Source organism: Bufo bufo, chromosome 3 (genome assembly GCF_905171765.1).
Source record: "Bufo bufo chromosome 3, aBufBuf1.1, whole genome shotgun sequence".
In the NCBI taxonomy this organism is placed as follows: domain Eukaryota; kingdom Metazoa; phylum Chordata; class Amphibia; order Anura; family Bufonidae; genus Bufo; species Bufo bufo.
This window is the reverse complement of record NC_053391.1, coordinates 489,294,948-489,316,282: the sequence shown is the minus strand read 5'-3', so window position 1 is coordinate 489,316,282 and position 21,335 is coordinate 489,294,948. Positions and strand designations below refer to the sequence as shown.

Sequence of the window (21,335 nt, the reverse complement as noted above, 5' to 3'; positions counted from 1 at the left end):
CGGTTACCATGGCAGCCAGGACGCTATTGAAGCCCTGGCTGCCATGTTCAGCTCCATGCTGCTGTGTGCACTATGCACAGAGCAGCAGGGACAGTGTGAGATCCTATTCACCCTGATAGAGATCTATCAGGGTGAATAGGACACAGGTTCTAGTCCCTAAGGGGGTTAAAAGTTAGTAAAAAAAAAAACACAAAAATATTAAGTATAAATGAAAAAGATTTATTAAAAAAAAATACACATTAACAATAAACAAAAAAAATACACATTAACAATAAACATATTAATTTTCAGCAGATTTGTGTAGGAATTTTTTTTTTTCTCAAAAATGAAAATTCCCAGAATATCGGTATAAATTATCGGCTATCGGCCTGAAAGTTCACAAATTATCGGTATCGGCCCTAAAAAATCAATATCGGTCGATCCCTACTGACTACTCTTGGAATCTGATCAGCCTCTGGCCTCCCAGCATGCACTGGGTGTATTGTGTCACCTGGAGGTCAGTCCAGTGGGTTCACACTCTGGTCACGATTTCCTCCTGTTCCAATTCTACTCTGAGGAGCACTTGGTAGACCGCTCGGGAACGTTTGTCCTCACCATCAGAGGTAGGGCTCATGCACACGACCGTTGTTGGGTTCCGTGTCCGTTGTTCCGTTTTCCGTGATTTTCTGCGGACCCATTGACTTTCAATGGGTCTGTTGAAAACTCGTTAAATGCACCATTTGTCATCCGCGTCCGTGATCCGTGTTTCCAGTCTGTGAAAAAAATATGACCTGTCCTATTTATTTATTTATTTTTCACGGACAACGGTTCGCGGACCCATTCAAGTCAATGGGTCCGTGAAAAAACATGGAGGCCCACAAGATTGTCATCCGTGTCCGTTTTTTTTTTTTTTTTCCTATCATTTTCAAGGCAAACTTGACTTTGATTTTTTTTTATCACTTTTCATGTCTGGTGATCCTCCAAAAATCAAGGAAGACACATGGAAACAAAAACGGATCACGGAACAATGGAACCCCGTTTTGCGGACCGCAAAAAAATACTGTCGTGTGCATGAGGCCGTATCGTGTGAAGAACGAGGGGTGTGCTCAGACTTTGCCCTCAGTGGGACAGTAGTTTCTCACCCGCTGGTCATAGCACATTGCGGATAGCACACCATGTGCTGTCTGCATCCATAAGTCCATTCCATGGCACCTGCAAAAATATAGAACCTGTCCTATTCTTGTCCACATTACAGAAAAGGATAGGACTGTTCTATTATGGACCGGACGTTTTGTTCCGCAAAATGGGATATCCATGTTTTGCGGATCTGCAATTTGCGGACTGCAAAAACGTCTGTTGTATGGTTGAACTCTTAGCGATCTGTTGCTTCATTCTGGAGAATAAGTACTTTTAATCCATATGCAAATGAGCCGCTCTGTGCACCCTTGCTCCTCCTACCTCCTCTGGCAGCCCCTCCCTCCTCTTCTTGACGGTCAGTCAGGAATCCTTGAAATGTACTGCAGCTTCGGCAATACGGTGTTCCCTCTGTGCTAGCTTTGTAGCGTGATCCGTCAGCTCTAACGACACAAACCTCCGTTAATTTCCCTGTAATAGTGTTAGTCGGTAATTATTTTAGGCTTTAAAGTCTAGTTGCTCATGTGTGGCACTAATAATAAAAATCAGCATAGTTGGCACCTTGCTGCCACTGTAAATGGTTGTGATTTAGAGAAGGTTTTTTTGTAGTGCTTATGTTGCAGCCCACAGGTACTGAAAGTGTATAAAGTTAATGAGCGCGCTTCTGGTTTGTGTGTAGACTCCTCCAGTAATTACGCTCATTCTGAAGTGATTGCATGTTTATTGCTTCCAGGGTGGTTATATTACCTCCGCACTGATGCCACTCTGGGTAAGCCTAAGTAGGTATTAGGTTTCATTAATTATAGAAAGCATGCCTTGTATAGTTACATGCTATTCAGGCTGGGGAGAAGTGACCAAATCTTTAACTTTCTGAACTTGTCAACAAATTTCTATGCGTATTCCTAAGGGTTATCCCACAAAAAATATTACTATGTAAATGATGTATTATTGCAATATATATGCAATACTAGTATTGTTATTTTAATGTGCACTACATTCTTCTCTCTGGTAGCGACCACTGCTGTTTATTCTTCTGGTCCACCTTCTTCTCCAATCAGTGGTGGACTAACACCTTACCTGCTCCCAGGCTGGATTTGATTTAAATCAAACTGATTTAAATCACTAGTCAGTAAGGCTTGATTTAAATCATAGTTTTCTACATAAAGACTTATTCTTGCTGGTATAACTTATAATATGCAAGTAGATGAAGATATTTAGAATAACAACTTTTCATAGTTTGATTAGGTTGATTCTGCATTCATAAGTTTGTAGAAGTTAGGATTAAGGTCTTTTTCTCAACAGTGTTCATGTTATAACATTTTTGCTGTGAAGAAGAGGCATGTGATCTCTGCTGAGTCAAATTCAGTTTTGAGAACTGCAAAAGTAAACCAATCATCTGTGAAAATCTCTTGTAGGCAGAGAAACTGCCCAATAATCTTACAAAAACCTTTGGAAGAGCATGATATTGTGAATGGATTAATGGAATTTATTTAACCAAAAAATTGCACATATAGAAACATAGAATGTGTCGGCAGATAAGAACCATTTGGCCCATCTAGTCTGCCCAATATACTGAATACTATGAATAGCCCTATATGAAGGATGGCCTTATGCCTATCCCATGCATGCTTAAACTCCTCCACTGTATTTGCAGCTACCACTTCTGCAGGAAGGCTATTCCATGCATCCACTACTCTCTCAGTAAAGTAATACTTCCTGATATTGTTTTTATACCTTTGCCCCTCTAATTTAAAACTACCCGTATTTTTCGCCCTATAAGATACACCGGCCCATAAGACGCACCTAGGTTTTTGAGGAGGAAAATAATAAAAAAAAATATTTTGAACTAATGGTCTGTGGATGACGCACTGTTATGGGGGATCTGTGGATGACGCACTGTTATGGGGGATCTGTGGATGACGCACTGTTATGGGGGATCTGTGGATGACGCACTGTTATGGATGATCTGTGGATGACGCACTGTTATGGGGGTTGTGTGCTGTGACACATAGGGCCATGAGGGGGGCCAGCATAAGATGCTATGTGTGGATGACACACATATAGCATCTTATGCTGGTCCCCCTCATGGCCCTATGTGTCACAGCATTACAGTACTTTATTCTTTGTATGTAAAATCTTTCTTTAATTCTGAATCAATCGCTCTCCTTTTGATAAACTAGCCTAATCGCCTGCATCAGTACTCACTATGAATGCAGCGTGCGGTCCGGCCGGCGTGTGACTGACGTCACTCAGTCAGTGACGCTCCTCCCACTTCATTAATGAAGCAGGAGCAGGATGAAGTCACACGCCGGCAGGACCGCACGCTGCATTCATAGTGAGTACTGATGCAGGCGATTAGGCTAGTTTATCAAAAGGAGAGCGATTGATTCAGGATTAAAGAGAGATTTTACATACAAAGAGACTTCTGTGCGCGGGGCCCGGTGTAATACAGTGACTGCATCGGGCCCCGCTGTGAGTTGCCTCTAGCCCCTCCTCCCTCCCCGCACTGTAACTGATGTATCGCCGGCCACGCTGTGCAGCATAGCGGCCGGCGATATATCAGTGTCAGCCCTGTAAAAAAAAAAAAAAAAAGTCAACCATTGTTTTATAAGACGCACGGCCATTCCCCCCCCCCCCCCCCTCTTTTGGGGGAAAAAAGTGCGTCTTAAAAAGCGAAAAATACGGTAAATACACACTGTATATATGTGTGTGTGTGTGTGTGTGTGTGTGTGTGTGTATATATATATATATATATATATTTATATAAAATCTCTCTATATCACACTGGAATATGTTACCCTACAACATATAATATCGCTGCAAACATTATAATAACGAAGGATAAGGCAGTCCTTATTCCTGACAATGAATTCCCCCCAATGTTTCTACTTGTTGGACCCATAGTTTTTTCCCAGGGGAACATGAGCCTGTACCTCTGCTATTGCGATGGAGTTGGTCTGAGTGAAGCTCCTTCCAGCAATGATCCTTCCTCCTAGGTGACATCTTCCTTCATTTTCCTTCATTTTCCCTCATTTTCTGATGTTCTGTCTCACAGGTGTGGAAAGCGGAATAAATGCAGACGTTGACAAACACCTTGAAATGGGGAAGAAGTTGTTAGCTGCCGGGCAGCTTGCTGATGCTTTATCACATTTTCATTCAGCCATTGGTAAGTACTGGGCAGCTGATAAAGGTGATGTATGGATGATAATACAGTCTCCCTATCCCGGCCACTGAAAAACACCCCCACAGCATGATGGTGCCACCACCTGCTTCACTGTAGGGATGGTATTGGACAGGTGATGAGCAGTGCTTGGTTGTCTCCAAACATGATGCTTAGAATTAAAGGGGTTGTCTACCTTCAGCAAATGGCATTTATAGTGTAGGCAAAGGTAATACAAGGCTCTTACTAATGTATTCTGATTGTCCATATTGCTTCATTTTCTGGCTTGATTCAGTTTTCTATTAACTTGGTCTACATGATAAATGCCATTTTAATGCCAAATACTCTACTCCAGGAAGAGTTCTGGTTGTTGACATTGATGGCATATTAATGTCCCGGCCATGGTGAGGGCAGTTGCTGAAAGCTGTTGCTCATGCCCACGGGCTGTTCAATTAGTTTAAATGGAGCTGCAGTGAGGAGTCAGAACCGGAGAGGCCGCGCATGAATGTGCACTCGGCCAGCACAATTCAAGGAAGGCAGACAAAGATGTTGCTCAAGCGTGGCCACCACTACAGTATCTCAGCGGTGGCCATAACCACTGACAACCAGCTATAAACAAAAATGACAAAGGAGAGGAGACAATAATGATAATTACATGCATAGGGTAAATCTGTTATTTTCCCTAAAGGAACACAATGAACGCCGCTTTACAAGATGGGACAATCCCTTTAAGCTCCACATACAGCCTTACACATGCTCTTTTAGTATTTTGCATGAGGTCGCCAAGTTTGCTATCGGGGCTCCACTTCTGGTCAGGCAGATTGAGTGACAGCATTGTACATAGTGGGTCTGTAGAGACTTTGAGGCATTTTAGACATCAGTCTTAATAACCCATATAGCTGGTGGTGGATCCGCCAGAGTTATGAAGAGGCGCCGGCCTCTAAATAAACTGGGCGGATCCCCCGCCACTTCTAAATGTAAGACCATTTTCTACTCCTAAAACAGGCCATTTTGTACGCCTTCCCCGCCCATGCCACGCCCCCTTTTTAGACCTGGCGTGAGCGGGGTGAAGGCACAGATTGCGGTGCAAAGGACCTTTGTGCTGCAATCTGCGCCTGAAATACACATAATTTAGGCAAATTTCTGTTTAATAAATGACCCCCTTTTGTTCACAGCTCTGTGCAGTGATGTCCTAGCAGTTCAGATTCTCTTTCCATAGTGACAGTGGTCTTATACAGTGCCTTGAAAGAGTATTCATATCCCTTGAACTTTTCCACATTTTTTTTTCACATTACACCTGTTCTGTCTTCGTACACGTTCACAGTGTGCAGTTTGACATTCAGGATAAACCATTCCTGTCTTCCAAATAAGAGGACTGTTCTTTGTAGTCTAACTTGTTTATTGGCAAAACAGGAGTATTTGATGATTGATCAATTGTTTGGTAAAACTATAGGAATACAAATAACATGAATAAGCATATAGCATAGCATGTACTGTAACATTTGCATAACACTGAAGCATATGGTAAAATGGCTGCCTAACATAAGACTACATGTCTAACATCTAGCAGCTACAACAACTTCACTGAGTAACAATGAAACTAGCTGAACAGCTCTGCATAACATAATTTCCCTGAAACAAAGATAGATCTCTCATCAGATGCTTTTACCAGGATGGTGGAGTTTAAGAAGGAGATATGCAGGAGGACAGCTCTGTACTGTGTCCTGAAGACTTCTCTTTCCCAGGATGTTTTGCACTCCCAAAATGCTTTTCACCACCCATGCATTGTGGTTATAGCACCATCTAGCGGTGTTAAAATTGTATTGCACCTTGTTTTTCTTGTTTCAAAGACTACTGCATTAGTAGTCTTTGAAACAAGAAAAACAAGGTGCAATACAATTTTAACACCGCTAGATGGTGCTATAACCACATTCATCACTACAGGAATACCAAACCTTGACTGACTTGAAATAGAATCATTCTCTAACTCTGCTGGGCAGAACAACACCCACAAACTTAAATGTATTTTATTGAGATTTTTTGTGTTGTATGTTAATATTGCTGACCTATCGTCAGGATAGGTGAACAATATCTGATCGGCAGGTGTCCAACTCCCGGCACCCCCGCCAATTAGGTGTTTGACGGGAATTTGGTGCTCCATGTGAGCACCGCTTTCTCTTCATTACGCTGCACCTCATCTCGGAAGTGCAGTGTAATACAAGTACCAGCTCCATTCAAGTAAATAGAGCGAATATCTGTAATCGCACTACACCTCCACTCCACAGTTGACAAGGCATAGTGTGAAGACCAGGAAGCGGTGCACGGCAGGGGTGCTAGGTGTTGGACCCCCGCCTATCTGATATTGATGACCTATCCTGACGATAGATCATCAGTATTAATGGCTGGACAACTCCTTTAATTTTCTACCACACATAGCGGTATGCATTTAGGTAAAAAAGTTGAACTTTGGTCCCATTTCACCAGAGCACCTTCTTCCACATGTTTGCTATGTCACCTACATGGCTTGTGGCAAACTGCAAACAGGACTTATTATGTCTTGCTTTCAAAAATTACTTTCTTCATGCCACTCTTCTATAAAAGCCTTATTTGCAGAGTAATCAACTAATATTTGTTCTGTGGACAGATTCTCCCACAGGAGCTGTGGATCTCTGCAGCTCCTCCACAGTAACCTTGGGCCTCTTGGCTTCTTCTCTAATTAGTGCTCTCCTTGGTGGGCTGTCAGTTTAGGTGGACAGCCATGTCTTTGGCAGTTGTGCCATACTCCTTCCATTTTTGGATGATGAATTGAACTTTATTATGGAGCTGAGAAGCGAGTTTAATTAGATCAAAGCATAGCATTGTGGATGTGCTATCCAGTTCTGTTTTTCTCCCTTTGATATATAGATGAATTGAACAGTACTCCATGAGATGTTCAGCTTGGGATATTTTTTTTATAACCCATCCCTGCTTTTCACATTTCCACAACTTTATCCCTGTCCTGTCTGGGGTGTTCCTTGGTTTTCCTTATGCTGTTTGACCAGTAATGTTCTCCAACAAACCTCCGGGGCCTTCACAAAACAGCTGTAGTTATACTGAGAATAAATTACACAGGGGTGGACTCTTATTTACTAATTAGGTGACTTCTCAAGGCAATTGGTCACACTGGATTTTATTTAGGGATATCTGAGTACAGGGGGCTGAATACAAATGCATGCCACACTTTTCAGACTTTTATTTATGAAAATTTTAGAAAACCATGCATCATTTTCTTTTCACTTAACACATATTTGCTACTTTGTGTTGGTCTATCACATAAAATTCCAATAAAATACATTTTATGTTTGTGTAACATGAAAAAATGTGGGAAAAGTTCAAGGGGTATGAATACTTTTTCAAGAAACTGCATATTCACTTTCGCAAATATTACATTACCCCTCCATATGTATGTTTGTTGTACGACAAATATCTTGTTGGTTCTGGCATACAGAAGTAGCAAATATTGGCGCAAGTACCATTTTTTGTACCAGAATTTGCAGCTTTTCCCAGCACCCTTGCCACTTTTGCAAAAAGTGTGTCGGAGGGGACAGGCTGCAGGCAGAACTCCCACCGCACAACACATTTACCAGTATGTCGGCTAGATAACTGGTGCACGTCACACCTGAAATCTGTGCCAGCTCCTTGTTGGTGTAGAGTTCGTCACCCCCATATGTCCATATACAGCGCTTACATTGTCCTATAGCACACCTGTACATTAAAGTAATGGTACCTTTTTGTCTTTGTCTTTTTACACTTGCAGAAGCTGGAAAAAACGACATTTAATTCATATGCAAATGAGCACTCGCAAGTGCCCAGGGGTGGCGTTCACTGTGTAGCAGCCCAGGCTGCTCTGCCTCATTTCATTGTTACTCCGCCACAGCCTATGCCTGCACTCCTATTCCCTTGCGTCATCCTTCGGTCCGGCCGAGATCCTGCATACTGCCTCGCCGGCTCATGCGCACTAGTTGAAGCTATGCCGTGCCCACAATGGACATTGCAGTGCGCATGGCCTGGCGAGGCAGTGTGCAGATGCGAATGCTCATTTGCATATGAATTAAACGTCGTTTTTCCAGCTTCTGCAATTGTAAAGAAAATTAACAAAGGTACCATTACATTCATGTATAGGTGTACTACAGGACAATGTAAGCGCTGTATATGGATATATGGTGGTGATAGACTCTTTAACCACCTCCGGACCGCCTAACGCAGGATCGCGTTCCGGAGGTGGCAGCCCTGCGCAGAGTCACGCATATATGCGTCATCTCGCGATGGCCGAGATTTCCTGTGAACGCGCGCTCACAGGAACGGAAGGTAAGAGAGTTGATCTCCAGCCTGCCAGCGGCGATCGTTCGCTGGCAGGCTGGAGATGTGTTTTTTTTAACCCCTAACAGGTATATTAGACGCTGTTTTGATAACAGCGTCTAATATACCTGCTACCTGGTCCTCTGGTGGTCCCCTTTGTTTGGATCGACCACCAGAGGACACAGGTAGCTCAGTAAAGTAGCACCAAGCACCACTACACTACACCCCCCCCCCCCCCCGTCACTTATTAACCCCTTATTAGCCCCTGATCACCCCTGATCACCCCATATAGACTCCCTGATCACCCCCCTGTCATTGATTACCCCCCTGTCATTGATCAACCCCCTGTAAAGCTCCATTCAGATGTCCGCATGATTTTTACGGATCCACTGATAGATGGATCGGATCCGCAAAACGCATCCGGACGTCTGAATGAAGCCTTACAGGGGCGTGATCAATGACTGTGGTGATCACCCCATATAGACTCCCTGATCACCCCCCTGTCATTGATTACCCCCCTGTCATTGATTACCCCCCTGTAAAGCTCCATTCAGATGTCCGCATGATTTTTACGGATGCACTGATAGATGGATCCGATCCGCAAAACGCATCCGGACGTCTGAATGAAGCCTTACAGGGGCGTGATCAATGACTGTGGTGATCACCCCATATAGACTCCCTGATCACCACCCCTGTCATTGATCACCCCCCCCCCTGTCATTGATCACCCCCCCCCTGTCATTGATCACCCCCCCCCCTGTCATTGATCACCCCCCCCCTGTCATTGATCACCCCCCCCTGTCATTGATCACCCCCCCCTGTCATTGATCACTCCCCTGTCATTGATCACTCCCCTGTCATTGATCACTCCCCTGTCATTGATCACCCCCCTGTCATTGATCACCCTCTGTAAGGCTCCATTCAGACATTTTTTTTGGCCCAAGTTAGCGGAATTTTTTTTTTTTTTCTTACAAAGTCTCATATTCCACTAACTTGTGTCAAAAAATAAAATCTCACATGAACTCACCATACCCCTCACGGAAACCAAATGCGTAAAATTTTTTAGATATTTATATTCCAGACTTCTTCTCACGCTTTAGGGCCCCTAGAATGCCAGGGCAGTATAAATACCCCACATGTGACCCCATTTCGGAAAGAAGACACCCCCAGGTATTCCGTGAGGGCCATATTGAGTCCATGAAAGATTGAAATTTTTGTCCCAAGTTAGCGGAACGGGAGACTTTGTGAGAAAAAAATTAAAAATATAAATTTCCGCTAACTTGTGCCAAAAAAAAAAAATTTCTATGAACTCGCCATGCCCCTCATTGAATACCTTGGGGTGTCTTCTTTCCAAAATGGGGTCACATGTGGGGTATTTATACTGCCCTGGCATTCTAGGGGCCCCAAAGCGTGAGAAGAAGTCTGGTATCCAAATGTCTAAAAATGCCCTCCTAAAAGGAATTTGGGCACCTTTGCGCATCTAGGCTGCAAAAAAGTGTCACACATCTGGTATCGCCGTACTCAGGAGAAGTTGGGGAATGTGTTTTGGGGTGTCATTTTACATATACCCATGCTGGGTGAGAGAAATATCTTGGTCAAATGCCAACTTTGTATAAAAAAAAATGGGAAAAGTTGTCTTTTGCCAAGATATTTCTCTCACCCAGCAAGGGTATATGTAAAATGACACCCCAAAACACATTCCCCAACTTCTCCTGAATACGGCGATACCACATGTGTGACACTTTTTTGCAGCCTAGGTGGGCAAAGGGGCCCACATTCCAAAGAGCACCTTTAGGATTTCACAGGTCATTTACCTACTTGCCACACATTAGGGCCCCTGGAAAATGCCAGGGCAGTATAACTACCCCACAAGTGACCCCATTTTGGAAAGAAGACACCCCAAGGTATTCCGTGAGGGGCATGGCGAGTTCCTAGAATTTTTTACTTTTTGTCACAAGTTAGTGGGAAATGATGATTTTTTTTTTTTTTTATTTTTTTTATTTTTTATTTATTTTTTTTTTTTTTCCATACAAAGTCTCATATTCCACTAACTTGTGACAAAAAATAAAAACTTCTATGAACTCACTATGCCCATCAGCGAATACCTTGGGGTCTCTTCTTTCCAAAATGGGGTCACTTGTGGGGTAGTTATACTGCCCTGGCATTCTAGGGGCCCAAATGTGTGGTAGGGAGTTTGAAATCAAATTCTGTAAAAAATGACCTGTGAAATCCGAAAGGTGCTCTTTGGAATATGGGCCCCTTTGCCCACCTAGGCTGCAAAAAAGTGTCACACATCTGGTATTGCCGTACTCAGGAGAAGGTGGGGAATGTGTTTTGGGGTGTCATTTTACATATACCCATGCTGGGTGAGAGAAATATCTTGGCAAAAGACAACTTTTCCCATTTTTATTTATACAAAGTTCGCATTTGACCAAGATATTTATCTCACCCAGCATGGGTATATGTAAAAAGACACCCCAAAACACATTCCCCACCTTCCCCTGAGTACGGAGATACCAGATGTGTGACACTTTTTTGCAGCCTAGGTGGGCAAAGGGGCTCATATTCCAAAGAGCACCTTTCGGATTTCACAGGTCATTTTTTACAGAATTTGATTTCAAACTCCTTACCACACATTTGGGCCCCTAAAATGCCAGGGCAGTATAACTACCCCACAAGTGACCCCATTTTGGAAAGAAGAGACCCCAAGGTATTTCGTGATGGGCATAGTGAGTTCATAGAAGTTTTTATTTTTTGTCACAAGTTAGTGGAATATGAGACTTTGTAAGAAAAAAAAATAAATAAAAAAAATCATCATTTTCCGCTAACTTGTGACAAAAAATAAAAAGTTCTATGAACTCACTATGCCCATCAGCGAATACCTTAGGGTGTGTACTTTCCGAAATGGGGTCATTTGTGGGGTGTTTGTACTGTCTGGCCATTGTAGAACCTCAGGAAACATGACAGGTGCTCAGAAAGTCAGAGCTGCTTCAAAAAGCGGAAATTCACATTTTTGTACCATAGTTTGTAAACGCTATAACTTTTACCCAAACCATTTTTTTTTTATCAAAGACATGTAGAACAATAAATTTAGAGCAAAATTTCTATATGGATCTCGTTTTTTTTTGCAAAATTTTACAACTGAAAGTGAAAAAAGTCATTTTTTTGCAAAAAAATCGTTAAATTTCGATTAATAACAAAAAAAGTAAAAATGTCAGCAGCAATGAAATACCACCAAATGAAAGCTCTATTAGTGAGAAGAAAAGGAGGTAAAATTCATTTGGGTGGTAAGTTGCATGACCGAGCAATAAACGGTGAAAGTAGTGTAGGTCAGAAGTGTAAAAAGTGGCCTGGTCTTTCAGGGTGTTTAAGCACTGGGGGCTGAAGTGGTTAAAGTAGCACTCTCACAAACATTTTTATTCTCTGACCTGTCAGAAAGGTGCATGATGTAAATTGTAGTGAAGGTAATTTTCTTGACAGTGTCTGTATATGTGAGTTATAACCTCCCTTCTGATCCTTAGCTGTGTCATTTGACCAGCACTCTGATCTCCAACTGACACAGGACAGGAAGTTACTTCTCTATTCATTCCTATTGAGGCTCCTATAGGAATACATAGAGAAAATGACTTTCTGTCCACACATAAAATGCTGTGTTATTTGGAAAGTCAGAGTACCGACACATGACACAGCTGAGGATCGGAAGGGAGGTTATAACTCGCAAATGCAGTCACTGGTAAGATTACCTTCACTACAGTTTACATCCTGTACCTTTCTTGCAGGTCAGCAATTACAAAATTTTGTGGGATTGCCTCTTTAAGATGTAAGTCGTAAGAAATGGCTCCCCCCATGCCCCTTGACTACACTGAAGATAACCGTTCTTTTTTACACTGTGTTGGTCTTTTTTTATATTTTTATTTATTTTTTGTTAGATGGAGATCCAGATAACTACCAGGCATACTACAGAAGAGCAACAGCGTACCTGGCCATGGGCAAATCTAAAGCCGCAATCCCTGATTTAAGTCGAGTGATTGAGCTGAAACCAGACTTCACATCAGTACGTAATGTCGCCAAAGCTTAACTGCAGGGCAGAAAAAAGAACCTGTTCCTGAGTATTTTCCTGTCTGTAATCGCTACTTCACAAGGTCTAAACCTTTAATATATGAAGCAGGACTTGGGAGTTTTCAAGTAATAGTGGATGTGACTGAAATGCGATGTGGACACTGCCTGACACAAGTAAATCCGTCTCTGGTAAATTACAGATAGGACCCTCTAGACAAATGATATACAGTAAAGAGCAGCCCCTGACTTCACATGCTGCAAGCAAACTGCGCGTGAAGCTGTGCCGACATGGAAATTGATGCAGTTCTCAAACTGACTGCAGCTACATGCGGTTTCATTGTTGAAACCCCAGCAGTGTGTGACTCCTGCCAATTTTAAACTCTGAGTGGATGCTGGAGTTTGCAGGCAATAGGGCGTTTCATTGCAAGCAAAATGCTTGGTCACTTTCTTTAACTGACCTAGCCGTTTTGCCAAAATCTTGTACTGAACAGCTCGAACACATGTCGAATAAGTCCCCATATTCATGAGCTCCTGGCTCTCTCCGCCCACCTGCTGCTGACTCGTATGGAACAAAACTGTCAATCAGAGGCAGGGGGCGGGGAGAGCCGTGAGCTCATGAATATCAGGACTCATTGGCATGTGCTGGAGCTGTTAGACACTAGCAGCATAAAACTGCTGACAGATTCCCTTTAAAATGTACTCTAATTGGGAAACTGCAATGGCCACCAGCCACGTCACAGCTTCATAAGCGGCTGTTAGCCTTAATGTCTAGGTCCGTAATGACCCAGTAGTATGGCTACTGTACATTAGACTGTAAGGACCTTTTACACTGTTCATTTCTGGGTACAGTTATAGTACAAGTAGTTCTCCTCAGGGCTCCAGATGGCGACCAGAATGGTCGCCAATGCGACTTAGAATTGCAAAATGGCGACAAGACTTTGTAGTCTTGTCACCATTTGCGCCCAGACCCTCCGCTGCTGTGCCGCTTTAAGAATAACGGGATTTCATACAGCAGACAGACGGCAATCCAATAACAGAGCTCCGCACAGTACAGAGCTCTGTTATTAGTGAGGAGGCTGCTGATTGGTCACAGTATGATCCGTGGGCTGCCCTGCCATTGGCTGCTCCTCTCACACCCCCATTCTCCCGCGCTGAACACAGTAGCAGCTTGCTCTTCAGTCATGAGAACAGGGAGCCGCTCCACAGAACAGGTTAGCTTGAGAAGTTTTTCAGCGCATACTTAGCATTCCACAAACAGTCACAGTCACCCCTGCGCTGCCGCTGCTAAAGGCTGATCCTTATGTCTTTACGACCCTGATAATACTCAGGGGGCCACTGCTGGTGCTCCGTGTGAGCTCCCTGCCTGGGCTCACAAAAATTATCTTAAGGGAAGAAAAGGGGTTAATAGGAGCCCCGCGCTGGTCAAGACACTGAAAAGCCAGTGAACATATCTCTTTCAATAGTCCGTGCTTAGTAGGAGGAGATAACCTCCCCTCCTACTAAGCACAGACTTTTTAAAGAGATATGGTTCACTGGCTATTTAGTGTCTTGTCCAGCGCGGGGCTCCTATTAACCCTTTACATACTTAACATTAGCAAGTGGCAAGATGACTGATGATCACCTTGCCACTTGCTAATGGCTGCCGCTGCCCCCACCTACCTACCTCTCTCTGCGCGTCTCCTATTTTATGCTGAAGTTTCGGGGGGGGGGGAGGTGGGCTTTTCTGGTGTAAGCGCGATTGTGACCAGTTCTATCGGTTGGTGCACGTGCGTCGGTATGAGGGAGCACTCCGCCATTTGTACAGACTACGATGCGGAGATGCCACCACTCTGGGGAGGCTCAAGTGTGGCTGGCAGTGAAGGTGTTAAGGCCGCAGGGCTGCCAGTCGTTAAAGTAACGAGCCTGGTATAACAGGCTGATATTAGGGGCAGCCGCGCAGCCCACCTGCTCCTTGCAGGACTCTGATCATGCACCCTCCCTATCTGCCCTTCCCAAACTATGGGCCCACTTACCGGCTACAGCCCCCCCTACTACAAACCCAAGGGGCCTTACTGGAAGCCTCCCTACAAGGGGGGCCCCACGGCCCATGAAGTCTTCCCTTCCCTTTGACTGCCTGGATAACTACCGGTGGGCTCAGCTGAAGGCCTTGCTCAGTCAGCTGAGGCTGAGCCGCTCTTACACCAAAGAAGTAGGGGTTTAGGTGAACCCCAGAGTGGACGCGTCTGTTCAGTGTTCACTGGGGCCCCGTACGCTGAAGAGCCGCAAGGGATGTCCCCTACTGTGCTATGTGTATTATGCACAGAGCTGCAGGGAGAGTGTAAAGTCCTATTCACCCTGATAGAGCTCTATCAGGGTGAATAGGACAAGGGATGAAAGATCCCAGGTTCTAGCCCCTAAGGGGGTAAATAGGTATTAAATAAAAAGGTTAAAAAAAAAAAAACACCAAAATATTACGTTTAAATCACCCCCTTGCCCAATTTTACATATGTACTTTTTTGTATTGTTTATATATTTTATATCGCCATGCCTGAAAAAGTGCGAACGATTGAAATATTTAAAAATATCTCCTATGCGGTAAACGCCGTAACAGAAAAAAAAAATTAAAACGTGCAATTTGCCATTTTTTAGTCACCTTGTCCCAACAAAAATTAGGTTAGGACTGTTCTATTATGGTCCAGACTTTCCATAAAATCTGGAATGCACGCTGCTTTTTTGGGGTTTATTTTTTTTTTAACGTGGTATTGAGTTTCGCAATACTTTTTTTATAGTATCGAAATAGAGTACAAATTTTGGTATTGTGACAACCCTAGGTAAGATGTGTGTTTTTTTTATTTTTATTATACCGTAATTATATGTATTTTAAATTTGGCTCCTAAATTTTTCAGGTTAGGAGCCAATGGCTCCTTGATATTTTTTTTAGTCTGGTGCCCTTTCTCCCCCTTCATTCTGTATGCCGGGTTTCATTCTATGCAATCTCGCATGCCATCTCCTGGTCTTTTAAACTTGGGGTGTATTTGTCATAAATGGGGGTTATCTTACAATACTTAATTTTATTTTTTTTCAGGCAAGATTACAGAGAGGACAGTTACTGCTGAAACAAGGGAAATTGGATGAAGCAGAGGAGGACTTTAAAAGAGTGGTGAGTGTATTGCTAAATGCAGATTTCTTCCAAGGACCGCACCAGACGTGTCCACAGGCTGTGTCTGATATTGCCACTCAGCCTTAGTCACTTCAGTGGAGCTGGGCCGTCATACCAGACACAACCCATTAACAGGTTGTTGTGCTGTTTTTGGATGGCAGCCATGTTGTAGTCCTGTACAACCCCTTTAAGCTATGTAAATCTGCAGTACAAGTTAGATTGGGGTGGTATTAGATTTAGGGTCCATTCACACGTCCGTTGTTTCTTTCCTGATCTGTTCCGTTTTGTGCGGAACAGATCTGGACCCATTAATTTTCAATGGGTCCTGAAAAAAAATCAGACATTGAGCTGTCCGATTTTTTTTTTCTTTATTTTATTTATTTATTTATTTTTTCAGGACCCATTGAAAATGAATGGGTCCAGATCTGTTCAGCAAAAAACGGAACAGATCAGGAAAGAAACAACGGACCTGTGAATGGACCCTTAAAATTCCATATGCCATTTTGAGTATTCACAGATGTCTTCAGAAGCGTTTGTCCTCTTATCATTACTTCTTTGAGATAACGGAACGATAAAGCATTTCCTTTATTCTTCCTGTCAGTTCTGCTGCCGTGGAGCGTTGTGGTCAGCCTGTCGTCTTTTGATATGGTAGCATGATGACAATAGGCTCCATTCAGTTGCATTGCACCCGTAGCAAAGGTATTAGGACTCCAAGTACTGTTTGTAAGATATTTTTTTACCTATGCTTTAAACACCCCCAAACGGCAACTAAGCCGATATCGCCATGCATCATGTTCACATCCATGGCAGGGGCTCCATTAGGGGCCTCAGTCACAGATTTAGTCAAAAGTATCAGAGAAAATAGTTCTGCTTGTAGGACCATTTTGTCCGGTTAAATGCTGAACTCCCTAATTGAAACCCGAAAGGCGTCATTATAGTCAATAGGGTGTTTCTGCTGCTGTTGGTGTGAGTTATATGATGGATCTGGCAATTCTGTTATTTTCATTCCTCTGCTCTTATAACTGGGCAGAGCAACAGAAATGATCAGCGCTGATGGGAACGCAGCCTTAGTTTCCCTTTGTCAGTATATATTTCACCATTTAAAAAAAATTTTGTCCAAGAAATCTTTTAAGAGTCACTGTATTCACACAATTTCATGTAATAGAGACTGATGTAACTAATTTCTAAATCACTTCATTTAAAAAAATTATGCCTTCATCTACTTGGAAAAAAAAGCAGTAGTCATGGCCACTAGGGGTCTCGCTTCCACCTAATTTGTAGTCCACTGCCTGTTGTCAGACAAGATTTGTCCCTGGTTATGGAGACACAGAAGACAGCTCATAGGAAATGGGGGCGTGTCAGAGCTAAAAAAAAAAGAAGAAAAAAACTGCTTCTACACGACTTTTGAAGATTATGCCTTTCTGCAAGTGTGATTTTCCCCCTTTTTATCTGTTCTTTGAGCTGCGGAGATGAAAACAAACATAGTGGGAAGTAAGGGAAAGGACGTCATAGCAGGATAGTGCTAAAATACTTCACAGAAGAGTTACACACCCTGCTTCTGAGTGAAATTCATCTAGCTGTGCAGCAGAAACAGGGAATAATGGGGCTGATAGAAACATTAGGGAAGCCAGGAAAAAAAAAACTGTTCCTTCACAGTTATAAGTGTGCACAGAAGCATATCCATTATGCAAACTTTTTGAAAACTCAGGTACGTTTTTTGAGTTACAGCCAATATGGCTGCTATCACAATTCTGGCTTAAATCTGCCAAATTAATCACATTACCAAATGTATCTGTACCTATTTTATTATATTCTGTGAAATGGGTGAACCAGGATCTATGTTGTCAGTATCATTATAATGGACTCCTGACTTCATCATGACATGTTTGAACATACATGGGCTTTGTTCGTTTCCTAATAATACAATGCAGTGTTCACATTTCGGCTAAAATTTCAGTTTTACTACTGTCACAGGAGCAGAAAAATGAAATTAATGGAGTGCAGGATCAGCCTTACGACACCAGTGGCTCTCAAGAGAATCCGTTGACTTAGGCCTCATGCACACGACTGTATTTTGTTTCCGTGTCTGTTCCGGTTTTTGTTTTTTGCAGATAGGATGCGGACCCATTCATTTTAACGGGTTCGCAAAAAATGCGGGCAGCACACTGTTTGCTATCCGCATCCGTATGTCCGTTCCGTAGCCCCGCAAAAAAAATAGAACTTGTCCTATTTTTGTCCGTTTTAGGCATTGTTACAATGGATCCGCAAAAAAATGGATGCATACGGTTGTCGGCCGTTTTTATTTGCGGTCCGCAAAACACATACGGTCGTGTGCATGTAGCCTTATAATGGGCCTGTCGGGTTTCCATCATGGTGTCCATCGTTTTGCCAGGAAGAGCAGTTTGTTGGCATTTCAGTTTGAGGCTCCTAATGGAACCTCTGATGGAAACGTGAATACGGTCTGTGTAGTCTGGACAATTATACATTATAGTTATAAATACCAGGAACGTTCTTTTCATTTGACACTATGGGGGTAGATCAGTTGTGAGTCTTGATTTAGTGTGAGTTGCACCAAAATTCTTAATAGGTGCTCAGGTCCTTGCGTCAGAATCTGGTGTAGATTTCTGGAATTGTTGTCAGATGTACCCTTGTGGTGAAATTTGACTTAGTTTTTTGGCATAAAAAAAAAAAAAAAAAAAAAAGACGTAGAAGCTTGATAAATCTCCTCCAAAGTGTTCCCAGCCTTTCCATCCCTGTAGTCATGTCACCATTTTCTGTAAGACATTATCAAGTAATCAGTTAGATTAAAAAGAGCAGTGTTTGTGCCGGCCACAGCAGACATCACTTCCAGAGAGAGAGATCACCAAAGTCCTCAAAACAAGTAATTACCACCGGGAAAATTCAATATCTTAACTTTCAAATACTCCATTAAACATGTCCCTGTGAGTCGTAGGCCAAGCGTGTTGTAGAACATCTAGGTCACACAGCCCTTCTCTTCAGACCGGCAGAATGTCAGAAGATCAAAAGTGACACTGGGACAGGAGGAGGTAAATCACTCGACAATTACATGGAACGAGAGCTGGCAGCTCGAAAATGTCTTCTTGCATCAGCTTTGTCTGCTTTGTAGAGATTGTCTAAAGAAGACGGTGGCTGCTGTTAGCACGTCATTGAGGGGACTGTTAACTGATTATTGGGGGTCTGCCAAATGCAACCCATGCAAGCAAATGAGTGTGAACAACATGGGCACTTTTCTTTATTCTTGACAGGTCATTGACTCGATTTCCCATAGGCTGCTTTCTTTTGCTTTAGCTTCTTTTTCTTAGTCATGCTGCAACCAGTGGGGAAGAGGAGACTCACTTTAGACAAATGCCAGTGAAATAAGTTGAATTATATAATAAGTGTATCTTTAAGGAGCGTTCCCCTGAGGACGCCAGTGTAAGGCCTCTTTCACACAGGCGTGTCCGGATGCGTCCCGGCAAACCCGTGCGAGTAGGTACGCAATTGCAGTCAGTTTTGACTGTGATTGCGTTCCGATGTTCAGTTTTTATTGCGCGGGTGCAATGTGTTTTGTACGCGCGTGATAAAAAACCGACTGTGGTACCCAGACCCGAACTTCTTTACAGAAGTTCAGGTTTGGGTTAGTTGTAGTGTAGATTGTATTATTTCCCCTTATAACATGGTTATAAGGGAAAATAATAGCATTCTGAAGACAGAATGTATAGTACAATAGGGCTGGAGGGGTTAAAAAAATAATAATAATTTTTTAACTCGCCTTAATCCACTTGTTTGCGCAGCCGGCATCTCTTCTGTCTTTAACTGTGAGTAATAGGACCTTTGATGACGTCACTACGCTCATCACATGATCCATCACCATGGTGATGGATCATGTGATGGACCATGTGATGAACACAGTGACATCATCAAAGGTCCTATTGCTCACAGTTAAAGACAGAAGAGATGCCGGCTGCGCAAACAAGTGGATTAAGGTGAGTTAAAAAAATTATTATAATTTTTTTAACCCCTCCAGCCCTATTGTACTATACATTCTGTCTTCAGAATGCTATTATTTTCCCTTTTTATAACCATGTTATAAGGGGAAATAATAATGATCAGGTCCCCATCCCGATCGTCACCTAGCAACCGTGCGTGAAAATCGCACCGCATCCACACTTGCTTGCGGATGCTTGCGATTTTCACGCAACCCCATTCATTTCTATGGGGCCTGCATTACGTGAAAAACGCACAAAGAGGAGCATGCTGCGATTTTCACGCAACGCACAAGTGATGCGTCAATAATCAGCGCTCGTGTGCACAGCCCCATAGAAATAAATGGGGCAGGATTCAGTGCGGTTGCAATGCGTTCAACTCGCGCATCGCATCCGCGCGGAATACTCGCCCGTGTGAAAGGGGCCTAACTGGCGAAACATGTCGGTGGGCAGAGTTGAGGGATTTTAGGTACAGAGGTGAAGCATTCTAGGGACTATAAGATTAGCCTGTCTGCCCCATAGGTTGATTTTAATTACTTTCAGTATAAAGCTGTAGCCTGCTCTCACTACATTCATTGGAAGCACAAGGAAAGGTATAGAGCGGGCTCGGCATGCATGTTGGTACCTGCATCCCTTGTAATGGAGACCTTTATGGCACCAAAAATGGTAAAAGGCAGAGTGGACCCAGCATGCATGTGGATCCAACACTCCCTGAACTTTATGGCGCATAACAGGTAGTATTTAGTGTTAGGACCTGTCTAACAGAGATCGCCTTGACGTACGGCAGACGGGCTCAGTTGGTTTTGTACAAAATGCATTGGCCAAGCATCTCACTTTATAAATAAGCGTAGCATTAGCATTATAATTTGTGACTATGGCATTGTTGTACTTTATCTGATTTGCAGAGTGCTGCTGCATTGTCTTTTTTTTTTCCCCCTAGGTCTTTGCCATGGCGGCGTGCACCTGCGCACTGGGAGGTGCTGACTAACCCCCTTTTTTTGCGGACTATAAGAGAAAACTATATTCTAATAGTAAGAAGGGTTAGAGACATAGAGGAGGCTGGTAGCAGCGCGCAGCAGCCAGCCTGCCATAGCCCATTGGTACAATAGGAGCGCTGTGAAGGCAACAGCGCCACACATCTGACTATTGAGGAAAAGGAATGCAGCACAACTGATAGTTTTAATAGATTTATTTGGTCTTAAAAATAAATTTTATACATAATGTAATAAAAGTTACATCTTAGGCTACTCTCACACTAGCGTTTTCAATTCCGCTATTGAGATCCGTCATAGGATCTCAATAGCGGAAGAAAACGCTTCAGTTTTGTCCCCATTCATTGTCAATGGGGACAAAACTGAACAAAACGGAATGCACTAAAATGCATTCCATTCTGTTTGGCTGCGCTCCGATCATGGGTAGAATAACGCTGCAAGCAGCGTTTTTTTTTTTTTTGTCCATCCTGGGATGCGGAGCAAGACGGATCCATCCTGACACACAATGTAAGTCAATTGGGACAGATCAGTTTTCTCTGACGCAATAG

The 21,335-nt window shown here is 43.1% G+C and overlaps 1 protein-coding gene across 1 annotated transcript in view; it reads left to right on the top strand.

The window, feature by feature from the left end:
• The window catches only part of DNAJC3 (DnaJ heat shock protein family (Hsp40) member C3), a 57,191-nt gene that overhangs the window by 9,284 nt on the left and 26,572 nt on the right, over nucleotides 1–21,335 (top strand). Inside the window, exons 2-4 of the mRNA XM_040425308.1 lie at nucleotides 4,169–4,279; nucleotides 12,541–12,665; nucleotides 15,735–15,809. Coding sequence (XP_040281242.1) covers nucleotides 4,169–4,279; nucleotides 12,541–12,665; nucleotides 15,735–15,809 — 311 coding nt within the window. The remainder of the gene's footprint in view (nucleotides 1–4,168; nucleotides 4,280–12,540; nucleotides 12,666–15,734; nucleotides 15,810–21,335) is intronic.